A 16,692-nucleotide genomic window follows, 5' to 3' on the forward strand; every position below is an offset into this window, starting at 1 on the left:
TGACATTTTCAGTAACCTCAGTTACATTTTAAAGAGATGCGTCTTTCTTTGCTAGCTATCATTTTACAATGAACAATCTATTCAGGGGTCCCTAATACTAGCAAATATTTATATTTAGGAGCTGGATCATACATTCAGAAGTTATACTGTACACTTGAAGGGCATTTAAATGACAATTTTCATTTACTGCTGAAGAGGAAACTTGTCTTGACATTATCTTCATGTTATTTTAAAGAATGAGCAAAGCTGAAATGTATCCACATCTAAAGTAACTTAATTTTAAGATTAAATATAAGCTACATAAAATGCTGCTGAACTGAGGTAACAACCTTGTAAATATTTGAAATAAGTTATGAAAATGAAATGTTGAAATCTGGGATAAGAACCTTGGCTAAACAAGATGCTAAAATTATCTATCATATTCCAAAGACCATTTAGCAGACACATACTTGCCCTGAAAAAAAATCAAAAGTTACCAATGTAAATTTGATTATTTTGGTCATAAAACTTTGTGACCTATAACTAATGTTCAATTAATGGCTCTGAGTGTTTTTGCTGCTGTATCTACTGTCCTTGACTTCTGATGAGAATTTTACTGTGTGACAAATTTAGTTCTGCTTAGCACTATATTCTGTTACATGACTGGTATTGGTATATTGTTACAGAACAAATAACTCTCTGCTCTATCAGGAGTTACAAAAAGAGTGATCCCAAGCTGAAACTTACTGTCCTCAAGGTGGACACTGTGTAATGGTTTTGTTATTTAGCAATAAGACAGCTTCGAACAAAACCGGCTCCAGGACTAAAAGTTCTAAAATCCACACTGCATACTAGGTTGTTTCTTATTTTTATTTAGAAATATACACAAGGCATTACAAGAATTAAAAATAATATGGCAGTTATGGAAGGGGACAAGAAAAGTGATGCCTGACAGCCTTTACAGAATTCAAAAAAATGTAACCCAAAACAACATGTCACCATCCTTGAGAGACAGGGAAGTGGGCAGAAGGGAATTTAAAATAAAGTTGGGTCAAGCCCAGAAACTTAAAGACAAGAAGTCTGGGTTATAATTCTTCTCCACATGTCTCCTTTCCAGACTGGAAATCAAATTTTTCTGAGCCAACAGAACAGCAACTATGATGAAAATCTCATATGGAATTTACAGCGGAGGTACAATGGAAAGGGACAGTTGTAATGTATCAGTGAGTTACAGTGCAGCACTGATCTTGAAACTCCAACAAAAACAGATCCTTCTCTCCCTTCCTCAGAGCAGATCCTATGCAACACTACAGACCTCTGTCCAAGCATTACACCCCACAGAACATTTATTAACATGACTATAGATTATTTGCTTCCAGAAATGAAGTTGTTTTTGACTGAAAGGTCTTGATGAAATCAGTAGTACATTTCCATAATTAGAGAGGCTAGAATCCCTTTTAAAAGGATTTTGTGAAATCCAAGCAGGAAAAGAACAAAAAACCTGTAAACTGAAGTAAACAATGGTGAACAATCAAGAAACCGTAAATGCTGAATAAAGAATACAAATATTCCCAGTCAACTCTGATGAAACAAACAAGATACGGAAGGAAGAATATCAGAGTACAAAAGCAGGTACACTTTTATTTAACCTTCTGTCACTGGTGAAATCACATCAAGTAATGGGGTGTAGGGTGTGCGTGCATGTGTAACATTCAAGTTCCTTTTCATGACAAGAAAAACTCAAATGAGGAAAAGAAAAATGACAGAAAGTCCATATTTATTTTATTTACAAAATGACTGGAAGAACAAACTGAGTCCAGCCAAGATATCTAACCTCCTTTATATCAACTACTCTCTGAATATTGCAGCACAAAAAAGAAAAAAAAAAGATACATCTTGCTAGAAAGGTGACATAGGAACTGGAAATTCACTTAGGAAATGATCTTTTGTAATGCCTCCAGCAATCTTGCCTTAGATGTTTAGAAGCTGCTGTGTCAAGATAATAACATTAGGTAAAAGAAGGGACAGCTCAAAGCAGCTGTCTTGCAAGTCTGAGTTGGAGAGATTAACCTGTACCCAGCTAACCTACAATGACCGCGACTCCAACTAAGCAAACATTATTCTGATTATTGTAATACAGGCTAACTACACATTACTGCCTAAGCACATCAGAAAATAATGGTTAGCAAAGTGTTAGTAACTCAGAAGATTCTTGTAAATCTTTTCAAAAGCTTCATATTAACCCTTTTGGACACAGTGAGAGACAGAGTTCATGTTGAGTTACTTGTCCAATACAGACAAGGTTCTTTGAGTAGATGTGATATCTTTTATTAGACCGACTGAGTAGTTGGAAAATAGTTCTTAGCAAGCTTTTGGGCGCAGTCACTTTTCTTTAGGCATTGGGAGTCTCTGCTGTTCTGAGACTCCAAGAAATTGTATTGTCCAATACATCTTTCAATCCTTTTGGTTTTTTCAAGTTGCTGCTTTCCAGGATGCAATGCTCTTTTATGAATTACCCAAATTAATTGCACCTAGATGTATACCAGTAATAATGAATGTTATTATATAAATGTTTTTCTACTCCAAATTGAGGTAGGCCTGCCATTCTATTTCATAAAAGCTCTTCTATAATCTTCAGATAGTAGATACTTTCAGCTACTAATGGCCAGAGTTATATTCCATCCAGTAACAAAAGTTGAAGTATCCACTTATCCGGTTTCCTAAGCCTTCCAATTCCGCTCCCCCCCCCGCGCTAATTAGAGTTTTCTAAATAAATTCCTAACAGCCATTAACCTACAAGAGTCAAATTACATTCAGAATACCAGCCAGATGCTTAGTTTTACACTTTTTTCTCTTTACCAGGAGTAACCTAATAAATACAATACTTGAGAAATATATTTCATGCTATTAAAAACTTAAAAAGAAAACAGCTTTCATTCCATGAAGAAGCTCACACAACTGTACCATTAAATACTTTATATTCCTCAGCAAAGTTACCTTGCCTCAGAAAATAGGAGACAGAAAAAAAGCGCATCACCTCTGGGTATATTGTGACAAGAAGGTGGATGCAAGCAACGTCAGTCTCATAACCCCCACTCATAACCATTTGGCAATTTAGCCCATCTTTAAACAGAAAATAACCTAATTGATTAAGATCTGATAAACACTTACTTCAATATTATATGTCTGGTTATCTTTGACAATTTCTCCACTTTGTAAAGTCCTTATTATATTGAAGTCAGCAGCAGCAGCTGCTCCTCTTCGACTGCTATACGTGGATGTTTCATCACCTCGTGATTGGTCAATATCAGGACTATCTTGCATTGATTCTTCATCTTTGGTGTTTGATGCCTTTTTCTTTTTTTTCTGTTTCTTGGATACATTCTGTCCATCAGACTGTGCTTTCCGCTGCCTAAACTGGGCAAGCTGCACATAAAAGAAAAATCTGGTTAAGGTGAAAGTTTTCTTCTTTATTACTAATGACATCAATTACAAGGACTTATGGATTGCTCTGCCCAAAGCTTCCCATTAAATCACTGAAGAAAAAGCTAAAGTTTAACGCTGACTGTTCCAAACACCCATAGAAAGAGTAATTTTTAAAAAAATGTAAACATAACGCGAGCAGCAAAGTAAGAGGTCAATATCCATCTTGCAGACTTCATTCTTTACTATACAGATAGCTAGAATTCAAAAGAATCAACATTAAAAGCAAAAAACAAAGCCGATTAAAAGTAATTTTTCTCTCATTTATAAAGGGAAATTTAAAGTTTTTCTAGTATTGTAAAAACTAGTATACTCTGACAAAGTGAATGGTAGGAAACTAATTTTCTCCATGTTGGAATAAAATTTGAAGACAAAATCTTGCTAATATCAGGTAAGTATTACTATACTCTTTAGACAGTTATATTTTTAAAAAAATTCAAGAAATTCTGTCCAGATTGCTGAAATAAACATAAAGGAAAGCAAAATGCATCATCAGGGAATAATCTAACAAAAGATACAAAATAAGTTACAAAATACTCTACCTTGTAACAAAACATGCTGATGAACAAAAACTCACAGGTAACCAAGACACAGCACAGTTGAACAACCAATTAGCGCATAAGCTATTCAAATACTGCTAAGACACTGCCTTTTGCAGAACTTAAATACCTGTAATCAGCTATAATGGTTTACATGAGAAAATCCATTTAGAATATATTTTATTGCTTGAATAGAAATTCTGGTTTCAACAAAGGTCTTGCTTCCTTTAAATTTATATTAAATAAAGATTACCATAAGGTAAATATTCTGCTACCATGAGGCTATCTATCGTGAGGGTTTTTTTTCTACCCCTTAAAAATCCACCGTATTACTACTATAATCCACTCTTCTATTATTACTGCACATGTGCCAACACAGAAACATTCAAATAAAGCTTTCAACTTTCACATATGTTCTCTAAAACTCAAGTACTGTAAACTTTGATAAACTACTGTTAATTGAGGAAAAAATGTTACTATCAAATACTAAAAGAAAATTGGCAATTTTTTTGCTCATAATATTCATAAATTCAGAGACCAAGGTTTCCATTCAAACTCTTCATTCAACACTCAGGTAGGTCAAGCAGAATTTTATTTGGCAAAAATGTCCTTTCCCAGTCTCAGTTCTGTTGTAAAGCAAGCAAGCTATCATTTCAGTATTTTCTAATTGTTATTCAGTCCCAAGATGGCTAAGGCAGCTATAAATTAGAGAAATATAGTATTTGCTAATTAACTGTATTTTCTTCCTAACTTACGTTTTTGTTCCTCTATAAGTAATTTTTTAAAAATTTCTTTAGCAGAATGATGCATCCTTCAGACTATCCTCAGGGCAGTTAACAGCTTGTTCTATGTATGGCTCCTGGTACACTCGCAAGAGGACTTTGAGATTTGCTAAACTAAAATGCCCATGTGTACACACACATGCACATACACCCCCCTACGAGCTCATGTAGTTCAACAGTGTGTGCGTGTGTGCACACCCCCCCTAATTTGTGCATGCAAAGAAAAATTGTATATGCAAATTGAAACAACATGCAGAAGAACTGGTCTGTTAGGTTAATAACTGGCCACTGGACCAGTGGGTTGGACTACATGAGCTCTTGAGGTCCCTTCCAGCCTTATTTTTGTGGGATTTTATAAATTTGAAGGCAACTGTGAAACAAAAAGCCATAAACTGCAGAATTTAAAATTTCATTGAAACAACATGAGCCAAACAACAACTGCACACCAGAATGAACGTACACCGGAAATCTATCAAAGACAGAAATACCCAATTACCTGTGGGGGCACATTTCTCACAAGAAAACCACTCTCTCTCCAATCTCTCAGTCCTGATCCTCAAGGGAAACTTACACAACACTTCCCAGAGACGAGCCTATGAACTCCACTTCATCAACCTCCTGGATACTAAAAATCATGGACTAAATATAGACATTGGATTTATGACACATTATAACCTGCCTGACATCTGACTCCCCAGGTACCTCTCCACTTTCATCCCCCTTCTCTCTGCCTCCCCCCTGCCCCCCGGTCTCTCACCCATTGACTCCTCAATCTACATTTTCACTGACTGCCTGTCTTGCATGCATACCAGCCCAGCCTCTGGCTTCGTTACTTTTCATTCCATCCAGGAAGTGCACACACCAACTGCTGAAACTTCCTTAGCCTGATGAAGGGTTTTTGAACCCGAAAGCTTGCTTAATAATTGTTTTCCAACTATTTAAGTTGGTCTAATAAAAGATATCAGATTCACCCAAAGAACCTTGTCTGCGTATGTCCTTAAACCAACACGGCGACAACCTACACCCCTACTGAAACAACATGACATTTCCAGATTTTACATTTGCGAAACATAACTTTCTAGAAATAAATGAAGTGTAAAACAAAGACAAATTGATGTAATCCCATCTTCTTGAATTTGCAAACAGAGATCAAGAGTCTCTGTTGCTGCTTATGGCATTATCAAATGAATACTACTCTGATCAATTCCATGGATGATGGTAGTGTTTCACTACAAGAGGATCTGTAGCAAGAAATAAGTTAATTTCATGCCGCTGCTTATATACGGAAACATTCCAAGCATAAGATGAAGGCACCCACATCATTTAAGGGAAGGAGGTTTCAGAAACAGAATTTGAGAGTCCAAATAAATATTCTGCCACTGACAACCCCTTGCAATATCAGGAGACTCTGGAGGAGCGAATAGAAACAAAAAATGTCTTTATGAGCTCACTGGAACAAGACAAGACTTCAGGAATGTGATTTAGTAACACATCTGGCAGGGTCATCCAGTGCAGTCCTTCCTTCTTTTGTAATAAGTTTCTTTGACAGAGGGCTGCCTGAAGCCCCCCTGCCCACTATCCCATCTGAAAGAAGGGATCACTTTGCCTCTCTCTACCACCTACACGGTTCCAGTACCACAGCTGGAAGCTCCAGGCAGTGTTCACCCTGCTGGAAAAGTACCAGATAACAGATAATTGAGTTTCCAGTCCCTGCCCCTAGCCCCTTTTTTTTCAGATCTAACTGCCTACTAAGGCTGCAGACAGAGGTAACAATTATATGGATATCAAAAGATGCGGGTAACAGTTATATTATAACAGCTGAAACATCTTGCTTCTCCTATAGCTAAGCATAGGAAAACTGCTTTACCGTTAACTCTTTCATAAAAGTTCTAGTGGCTGCCTGCAGATGTTAAGACAAACAAACCAACCAACCATGCTTTACCGGAAGAAGCAATGCATTCCTTTGACCAAACTCTGCAGCAGCTGTATATATTGGGCACTTAAGTGGGGCTTTTTGGAGCTTTTATCTAATAGCTTATTCAATCAGCTATTAGAAAAAGTGCCCCAAAAAAGCTCCATTAAAGTGCCCAATCTATACAGATGTTGGGCAAAGCAGGTACCACTAACGCAATGCCTCTCAGCCTGAATTTAGTCCTCCAATTAGGTGGTAAAATTTTTGAGGAATGATTCTGGTTAGAAAAGCAGCCCTCTCTGGGACAGAAAAAAAGCTCCTAACAGTGACTCTAGAAATGACACTGAAGATCCATGTCTCAATGATTTCTGCAAATGAGCATACATTGTAAACAAACTTCTAGCCTTGAAGCTTCAGCCCGAGATCTAAAAATTAATCTGAGTTGGGTTTTTTTTCTCCAGATATCACTGTTGATGAAAATGGTTCCATAGGCTAAACCAGGCCCTGGTTTACCCCTATGTTATCTCAGGTTCTTCAACTTATATCCTCAGCAATAACTGCTCTGTTCCATTTTTTTTTCAATGAATTTGCAAAAGCATAAATCATTAGAACTTAGTATTCAATTCTGTTGATGTAAAAGGTGTAGTATAATTATTTTATTTAACTGAATTGTTTTCTTACAAGAGATAGAAGCAAAATCTTATGTCATTAAAATCAGATAAATGTGACAGAATAGCATACAGGAAACAAATCGGATGAGTATTATTTGCAAAATCATTTTTCAGAGTAAAACAGCACTTGCATATAAAATCATAGATATTTAAAAAAAATATATTTGGTCATACAGTTCTCTTCTGGGCTCTAATTTTTTCCATCTAGGATCTTAAAAATGACATACTTCTGGTCATGTCAAGCACCCATGGGAAAGGTGACAGCAAAACAAAACAGCTAATATTACAGGTGACCTATAAATAGGACCCTACCAAATTCACAGGGGAAGTGGGCCATGCTGTGGCTCCTTTAATTTTGCAGGTTTCTCTGCCCCGACCCCGCGTGTGAATGGTGGAGGGCCCCGCTTTCAGCTCATTCCCGATTGGCAGAAAAGCAAAAACAGCAATTTTAAACATGGTGCCATTTTTGCCTTCCTCCAGCCAGGCGCAAGCGGTGGGGTTGTTGGGGTCCCTCAGCGGCGGGAGGTAAAAATGGTGCCATATTTAAAAACATGGTTTTTGCCCCCCTGTCAATCAGGAGTGAACTGCAGGTGGAGCCACTCCACCAATCAGTGGCGGGGGGGGGGGAGGGCATGTGGGGAAACCTGCGAGATTAAAGGAGAGGCTACACAGCCCACTTCCACTGCTAATTCAGTAAGGCCTTACCTATAAAAGTTGATGCAGCCTTGTACAGAGTTAGTAAGAAGTGCTGAGATGACTAGTGGATGCTGGAGCAGCTGGGTGCTGGATAAGAATGCCACGGCTGGTGGGGATTACTAATGTAAATCATGTCAACTATTTCATTGCTGTCATTTTAACAGAAAGATCTCCCCTGCTATTTTTGCTTTGGGAGCAGGCTATTTTTGGATTGGTATAGCACTTCACATGTGCATGCAAATTTAAAATAATTTGATTTAATGTACAATATAAAGTATATACTCAAATTGCTAGAATCAATGGGCACCTATATGTGCTGGATGCCTGCTAGAACATGTACTAATTAACATGCGTTAGAGCAGACTCTATTAATTGCACTGATTAGTATGCTCCAGCAACCTCCATGTCACATGTACTCAGCATTCCCATGCTTCAAAATGGTGGCTGGGGCGCTTTAACTAAAGGTCATTGAACACTTTAACTGGGGTGCTTTACGTGAAGCCTCCATTTTGAAGTGCAGGACACTGAATACACATGACACTGTTGGCACTTTAACTAGAAAAGCTTCCAAGAGCTGCTCTAATTAACCCCCTTCCCCCTCACCACCAGGGAGCATGTGTATAGATGCCCTAGAAGCTTGTATACAAAGATAAGGAAACCAAAAGAAAACAATGACATTCACTATGTAATGTCTGTAACATGCCAACTCCAGGAAAACACTGAGCAATTTCATGAAGTAAGAAGTGAGTAGATAACACTTTGGAAGACAGGATTAAGATATAAAATGATCTTGCTAAATGAGAGAAATGAACTGAAATTAACTGCATGAAATTCAGAGAGGACAAATACAAATTGAGGAACAACTGGCTTAGACTACAATACTACAGAAAAAGATATATAGGTTATAGTGGATTTCAAGCTAATTATGAATCAACATTGGAAAGGGGGCACAGGAGAGAAAAATGGCGGGGAACAGCTAACAGCATACTAGGATATCTTGATTAGAGCCATCTAATGCAAGTAGCAGGAAATTATTCTTTCAGTTAATACAGCACTAGTGAAGCCTCACCTGGGGTAGCATGAGGCACCACACTTCAAAAAAGGCACACAAACTGGGAAGAGGCCAGAGGACAGCAACAAAAATAGAGAGAGATCCAGAAAACATACATGGAAAGGCTGGAAGAACCAGGGCTATTCCATCTGGAGAAAAGACGACTTGCGGCAGGGGAGAGGGGCTTGAGAACAGTCTTCAAAGAGAGGAAGGGTTTGTCATAAAGTTGATGGTGATAGACTGCTGTCTGTCTCTACAGGACAAGTAGGAACCATCTGGAATACAATCTGACTGTATTCCATCTTAAATTAAGTCTCTTACCTTCAATGTGCCTTGTTAAAAGTCATATGCACTACAGAAAAATAGGGCTAGAAAGGAACTCAGGAGGTCCAATCCTGCTCATGGCAGGCTGCTACCTGTCAAAGCCATCTTACCAAAAGTGTTTGCCAAACCTGAGCTTAAAAACTTCCAGTTTGTGGAAAATTAGTCTCTCTCAATAATAGTCTGTTCCAGTGCTTAACCACCCATGTAGCTCTTCCGAATACTAAATCTAAATGTCCCTTGTTAAATTTAAGGGACTCAATTTAAGACAGAATACAGGCAAATTCACTGCTGTGTGTTCTCATGCTGAAAAAAACATTTTTGCAACAGCTTCATGAACAGATTTTCAGAACTCCTGCGGTAAATAGCCATAACTGCTCATCACTTTTGAAAAGTTGTTATGGAACAAGGCATGATGACTCTATAGTACCGTAAGAAACTGCTAATTCTAATTCCTAAATATACACTTACTATAGCAACTTATTTAAGACGGTCATAAAAATGATGTAAGATGTGACCAATCACAGGGATCAAGTGAAACCATTTTGGTTTCTCTGTTGTAGGGCTGTTGGTTGTAGCTATGGTCTAATGTAGCTATGGTCTAATGATTGTGTGGGTCGGGAGCAGTCCAAGGCCCTCAGGGGTTTTCTATTTCGCGGCGGGCTGTGGCCAGCAGCCTGGACACGCCGCGTCGGGGAAGACAGGCGGCACACTAGAATTAGGCACGGACGCTTAGTGGTTGATTTAAGATTATTTTACGTACACCGAAGATGGTCGCGGTGCAGGCAGGAAAACTTGCTTGAGTTGCGGTTACAAAACAAAACAAAACTCGAACCTGCAGAACATAAGGGTACGTCGCAATGGGGTTTCGGCAACGGGAAGAAAAAAAAACTGTAGGACTTGAACCCGGGTAGAGCTCTGGATTCACTCACACGAAGTTTGCTAGGCTCCGTGGAACTTGCGCGCAGGAAAGGGTACGTCGAGGGATCAGGCGGTGACGGGGAGAGGCTGATCAGACCTCTATAGCCTTCTTGAGATGCACGCTGGGTCTGATAGGCTCCGCAGCGCTTAGAGATCTTCACGAGATGTGAAGTTCTCCTCCTCCTGATAGTCGTGGAGTTCTCCAACTTGGGCGGAAACCACTCAAGCCTCTCATACGGCTAGCAAGCCAATCGCTAGCTGCCACATGGGAATAATTTAGAACTGGCCAATAGTGGGGCACAAATTTGCATACGAATGGCAGGAACTCCTTGCAACGTGCATTTCTCTGTTGCAAAGAAGAAATGCACCCTGCAAAGAAAGCTACGAGTGGCGGGAAATAATTCAGCAGTGCCGAAGCGCACACAAACAAAAAATCACACCCTTGGGTTGTGACAATGATGACATAGGTAGGCAAGGTTCTCTGGGTAGAGACCAACTAAATATTTGGAAAAAATATTCTTTGCAAGCTTTCAGGCACAAACACCTTGCCTACCTCCTGGTTTCTCTGATAGTCAAGGGAAGCAAGTGTAGAGTAGGCCTTTTCTTAATCATTTACTACTCAACTAAATATTATATAATGTAATCACACCTTCTGTCAAGTGGAACAGTAGCAAAGAAATTAGAATCTTTTTTTTCCTCTCACAACAGTTCTCACGAAAGAATGTGATATTTCCCCATTTTCTTCTTCCCCTTCATGACAGGCATAGCATGTTGTCAAACACTGGCAACATTACAAATTCACCTATTCAAGTACAATAAGACACATATGTAGTGAAACAACACATATAGACATAAATCACGTCTTTCGCTGATGACATGAACTTTAACGTGGAATTCAGTAATTCATACTACCAAATGCACTGGATCAGGACAATCAAACGGGGCATGCTGGGAGGATTCAGCCTACAGAACTGTTCCATCTGGGCCACCAATTGTCCAGCCACTGGAGCGGTGCTGCAGTGTGCTCTTCTGCAGAATTCAGGGTCCCTGGATGCTGATGAACACTACCATTGGTGGCAAGGGGGTGAATGAGGGCTGTGCAGATATAGTCCTTGCTTGCCCTGCAGCCGCCTGCCCCTCAATCTGTGCTGCTGCCTGATTCCCCACCAGCACTGCCAGCCCAGGTCCACTGACACCGATGGTAGCTCCATGTATCCAGGCTGGAATGAATTTGACACCCCTGCATTATACACTTGTCAATTAGTTTGCAAAATTATTCATAGGACCAATTGAGCTTTCTGCCTTTACCCCCTAATCCCAGTAAATCAAGATTGCCAATTAGTATCCAGTAATCTATCACCAGGGATCCTGGTTTTCCCTGATAAAACAATTGTAAATTCTCTGATAAAAACTCTAAAATGTGTGATTAAAAATGAAATCCCTCCCTCCCCCCCCAACCCCTGCTGCCACCCCTTACTTCCTCTCACAGCCCCCTGGCCCTGCTCATGCCCCTCACTCCCCATCTGGCCCCCTAAGCCCTGCTGGTGCCTCTCAGTCCCCCCCGTCCTCCCTCCCCCCTCAGTCTCCCTCAGCCCTGCTAGCCCGTCATTCCCCCCCCCAACCCTATTGGTGTCTCTTATCCCCATCCCCACAGCCCTCCCAACCCCACTGGTGGCCCTCGCTCTCCTCCACAGTTCCTTAGCCGTGCTTGTGCCCCTCATTCCCTGACCCCCCAAGCCATGCTGGTGCCTCTCACTCCCCACCACAGCCTCTCCCCAGCCCTGCTAGTCCCTTATTCCCCCCCAAACCATGCTGGTGCCCCTTCCCTCCCCCTCCCACAGCCCTCCTGTAACAGGGAGCCCCCTTTTTACACTCCACTTTTGGACATTGAAATAACAGAAGCCCCTTCTTGCCAGCACCCCCCCCCTTTTGTGCATTTCTTTTTCCTTCTAAGTATTAGCAGAGACCTAGCACACTCATTGCATGGGTGTGGCAAGACTCGGAGCAAGCCAGAAAGCTGAAGTGGCTTTCTGTAGGAGAAACCTACAACTTACATCTACATATCAATTGAACTAAGTGTCACTAAAGAAAACAAAAAAACTAAAATATCCATTTCAAAGCAAAGCCAGCAAGAGACAAGAAAAGCCAAGGTGCATTGAAAACATGACTGTAAGTAAATCCCGATAAACACATTCCCCCTTTAATACCTATTTCCCAAAGCAAACTTCCCATATCTGTCTAAAGTTTTATGCTAAATCAGTCTGTATGACTGCATCTAACCTAACTCACTTACTGTCCCTAGTGACTTTGATCCTCACTACCTCACATTGCATTTTTATATATTTCTCTCACTGCATTTTCATATTTCATCCGTCTCATCTTTGCCCTGGCATTCTGTATTTAATGTTTTATACCTTTTAACAAATGTATTCTTTAGAGTAAGTCATACATTGTATTACTAAAATTATTATTATAAAAATGCATTGGCATTGTAATCACTGGAATTGTATTGTTGTATTGGGCTGGCCTCTTGAGTGAATGTGAGTATGTACCAATCAGTAGGTAATTGAATGATAAAGCCAGAGCCTCTGGCTATTAATTGACAATAGCCTAGCCAGAGGAATTTACCATTACAAAACTCTACTCTACAAGCCATTTTAAGCTAATCAAGCCAACTGGAACCTGCAAAAGACACAGCCATTGAGTCAAGGAAGTCAAGGGTGGACTCCCAAAACTGCACCATCGGGTAGAACCCCCAGTGACTGTGACTGACAGCTGTCATGGACTACTCAAGGCCCACGTGGGCCAGCAACCTCTGGACTGGGCAGCCAAAATGATGCTGGGGGATCACAGAAAACTGCCAGAAAGAGATAAAAAGGCAGTGAAGTGTGACCCTCAGAGGCATCCTCTCATCCAGCACCCAACCTACCAAGACGGAAGGACAAACAGGTGACCCCCTTCTCTAGAAGACATTGCCTTGGAGGAAGCTGACCATTGACAGCATACTCCAGCACCCTGGACAGGTATAAACCAACATCAGTGGTACACTACTATTGCAGCAATTGCGTGTGTGAATGTGTGTTAAGGTGGTCAGTACCCCTTCATAACTCAAAGTTTGCATTTATGATTTTATTGGTAAGTTTACTTCCTGTACAATAAGTTAGAATTTATGAAGATCCCAAGAGTTGGTCCTTTGTAGTCAACACTCCCAAACCCTGCTGGTGCCCCTTGCTCTGCCCCACAGCCCCTCCCAGGTCCTGCAAGCCCCTCATTTCCCCCCAAACCCTACTGGTACCCCTTATTCCCCCTCTCCCCACCCCAACCCTGCTTGTGCCCCTCACTCTCCACCCATAGCCCCTGCTCCCCCAGTTGCCAGAGCTATGTGGCCAGGGACCCAGGTCCACAGCCCCCTGCCCCCAGCAGGAGGTGGTGGCTGCTGCAGCAGAACCAGAGCCCAGTTCCCCCCCACTGCTTGCCTGCTATGCACATGGCAGCAGCAAGGGGCACAACTCTGCACCGCCACACCCGAGCACACAGGGGACATGTTGCCAGAACAGCACAGAGCTCACAGCAGCAGGGAGCTTTCCTGAATGACCCCACTGTTCCCCTGGTTGCACCTACCAGGCTGTGGAAGCCCCAGGGAGAGGGCAGCAGGCAAGAACTTGAGCCCCACACACAGGTCTGGGGCCCATCTTCCCTGGCCCCTGGATAAGCTGCTCATGGCCCCATCCCACTCCCTGCTGGGGCCCTGAGGCCATGCACTGTGGCCCTGGGCCCCAAGCACCGCCTATCTTGGCAGCAGCCCCAGCCCTGCCCAACTCCCTCCCTACGGGGGCCTCAAACCCATCCAGCCCCAACACACCTACCTGCAGGAGCTGCTCTCCAAGTTGCCTGGCAGCCATGTGCATGTACGTGGAGCTCCGTGCCTGACTGCCCTCCTCCCACTCCCTCCCAGGCCCCTGCAAGCTAAAACTGCCATCTTGCAGAAGGCTTGCTGCAAAACTAAATTCCATGGGTTTCTTTGCTAAAATGAGAAATCCACATTTTACTCAATCTTTTTCGTGGGAAATGGAAAACCCAGATCCCTGGCACACACTTTCATACCATATTTTCTTGCATACTATACAAACTCTTTTTCTGAAAATTAGCTACCAGAAAATGCTTCCTTGCATGTCTTAAGCGAGGAAGTGCAGATACAGCAACCATGGAGCTCCCTATAGGGGTCTGTGCCATGACAGGAGGAACAGGACCAGTGGTGCTAGGGGGTAGGATGGGCAGTAGGAGGCAGGGTGTGGTTGGTGAAATCAGGGTGCAGGGTGAGTAGAGGGCATGGGGGGGGGTGGTAGGAAACAGAGCTTAAAGTCTTTAATGCAGTCAAACAGGGTTGCCAACCCAAGTTTATTTTTACTACGAACATTTTACTAACAACCAATTTTATTTTATTTTATTTTTTGCTATGACTCCTGTTAAGCTCCTAAATGTAAACCCAGCCCTAATAAATGGGGCCTGGCAACAGGGCAGAGCTTGGCAAAATTAATCTATGAATCTATGAAAAGAGTTACATTTCCATTATGTAAAACATATCAGTAAAAATGTATGTTAGAATCTGCTGAGGTTGAGAGTCCCCAGCAGTTGGGGGACTTGCAGACCCAGCTGGGCAAGGCACACCTTGGTGGTAGAGAGCCCACAGAAGACAGACCTCGCCGCCTCAGGGAGACCCTGCTACAGTGGCAAATTCAATCTAGATAGCAACCAATTATGTAGTACATGTTTTTGCGGTCTAACTATAGCTAGCTAGAGTTTTTTTTTGTGTGATAAGTACTTTGCGTGTGTAGCTGGTCTCAAAGTAATTGCACTGTTAACCAGTTAATTCCATGATACCTGTAACATGTAGAGGGGGCCTCAGATGCAGCGGAGTGGAAAACAGAATGTGGTATATCATTCACAAATCACAGGTTATGAAATACTCACTTTTAAATAAGATTAAAAATATGGTGACAAAGGGAAGAAATGTAGGAATGCCTTCAAGGGTCATTTCTTCTACTGCACTGGAATAAATTTAAACAGATTCTAAAAAAATAAATTTAAGAGAAATACCATAAGTAGCAAAATATGCCAGCAAGGACTATAAAGCTATAGTGACTATATATGCCATGTGGCAGAGAAGAGAGAGGCTAAAAGTAGGTCCAGCTGATATTCATAATTACTGAGCTATTAGTCCTTCAAAATAAAAATTATTTGCATTGCAAGTACACAACTCAGTAATTAAATATAAGCACCAAGACATTAATTTACAAAAAAAGATTTTGGCAAATATCACATTCATGAGAGAAATATCTATACATATGACACCTTCTGTCACAAAGAATAATTACTAACAATCTTAGTACTGCTTGGGTAGTTACCAATACTTCATTTAATTTCTGTCTTACGGAACAGGTGGAAGAATAGTTGCTACAACTAGTATATAGCTCAGATACTGGAGATTTATTTAGCCATGTAAAAGCTCCTACATGGTTAGCATCTATTCTCTGAGAGCAATCCCAGTGTGTTTCCAAAGTTATAATTATGTTTCACAAAACCAGTCCTTTCAGGAAACCCCCCCCAGTAGGGTCTTAAGAGAGACATAGCATTCAGGGGGTAATATAAAACAAGTGATATCAACAACAGAATGCAAGAGGTCCCAAGAGTAATGGCAATGGTGTCCTTGAGCATTATCTGTACTCACACATAGAACCAAATATCTGTGGTTTCAATCAGGCACTGTTTTAATTTCCACCAACACCTTTACCCAAAGAGTAAATTGACCCAAGAAAATACCCTGAGATAAAAAAAAAAAAAAAAAGACTTGACCCTTTTCTGTTTTGTAAGTTCTGCTCTGCTTTCAGATGAGTATTGTATAATTAATTTAATTATATTTTTGAAAGAAAAGGAACAGAAGGAAATAAAATCCTTTCCTTGTACAATAATTTTTTTAAAAAGGATATGTTTTTCTATTACTGAGAACAGTCACTTGTACAATTCTGTTTCAAAATATTTTCACAAATGTTATCAATAGTAATTTATCTTCACAAACTTCATGTAAAATAGAGAATTATTATCCTGAAATGTAAATTACCTTTCTTCCCTATTTTTGTGCATTGGGAATGAATGAAAAAAAAAATTATTTGGGAGCCTCAGAGTGGACTTATAGAGTAGGAAAACTTTAAAGAGCAGGCAGAAAAAACTAAATCTCTGTTATTCCTGGGACTATGAAAAATATTATCTACTAAGTAACCTTACCCAGAATTTAATGAATTTAAACCATTATTTCAAATCTTCAAACACGAGCCGACGG

General features: G+C 40.7%; 1 protein-coding gene across 9 annotated transcripts in view; it reads right to left on the reverse strand.

The window, feature by feature from the left end:
• Window positions 1-16,692, reverse strand: part of AKAP9 (A-kinase anchoring protein 9) — a 217,712-nt gene that overhangs the window by 164,181 nt on the left and 36,839 nt on the right. For all 9 annotated transcript variants that reach the window (XM_059729014.1, XM_059729016.1, XM_059729012.1 and 6 more), the window contains exon 3: window positions 3,151-3,405. In XM_059729014.1, the coding sequence (XP_059584997.1) occupies window positions 3,151-3,405 (255 nt within the window). The remainder of the gene's footprint in view (window positions 1-3,150; window positions 3,406-16,692) is intronic.

Source organism: Alligator mississippiensis, chromosome 5, assembly GCF_030867095.1.
Source record: "Alligator mississippiensis isolate rAllMis1 chromosome 5, rAllMis1, whole genome shotgun sequence".
Classification (NCBI taxonomy): domain Eukaryota; kingdom Metazoa; phylum Chordata; order Crocodylia; family Alligatoridae; genus Alligator; species Alligator mississippiensis.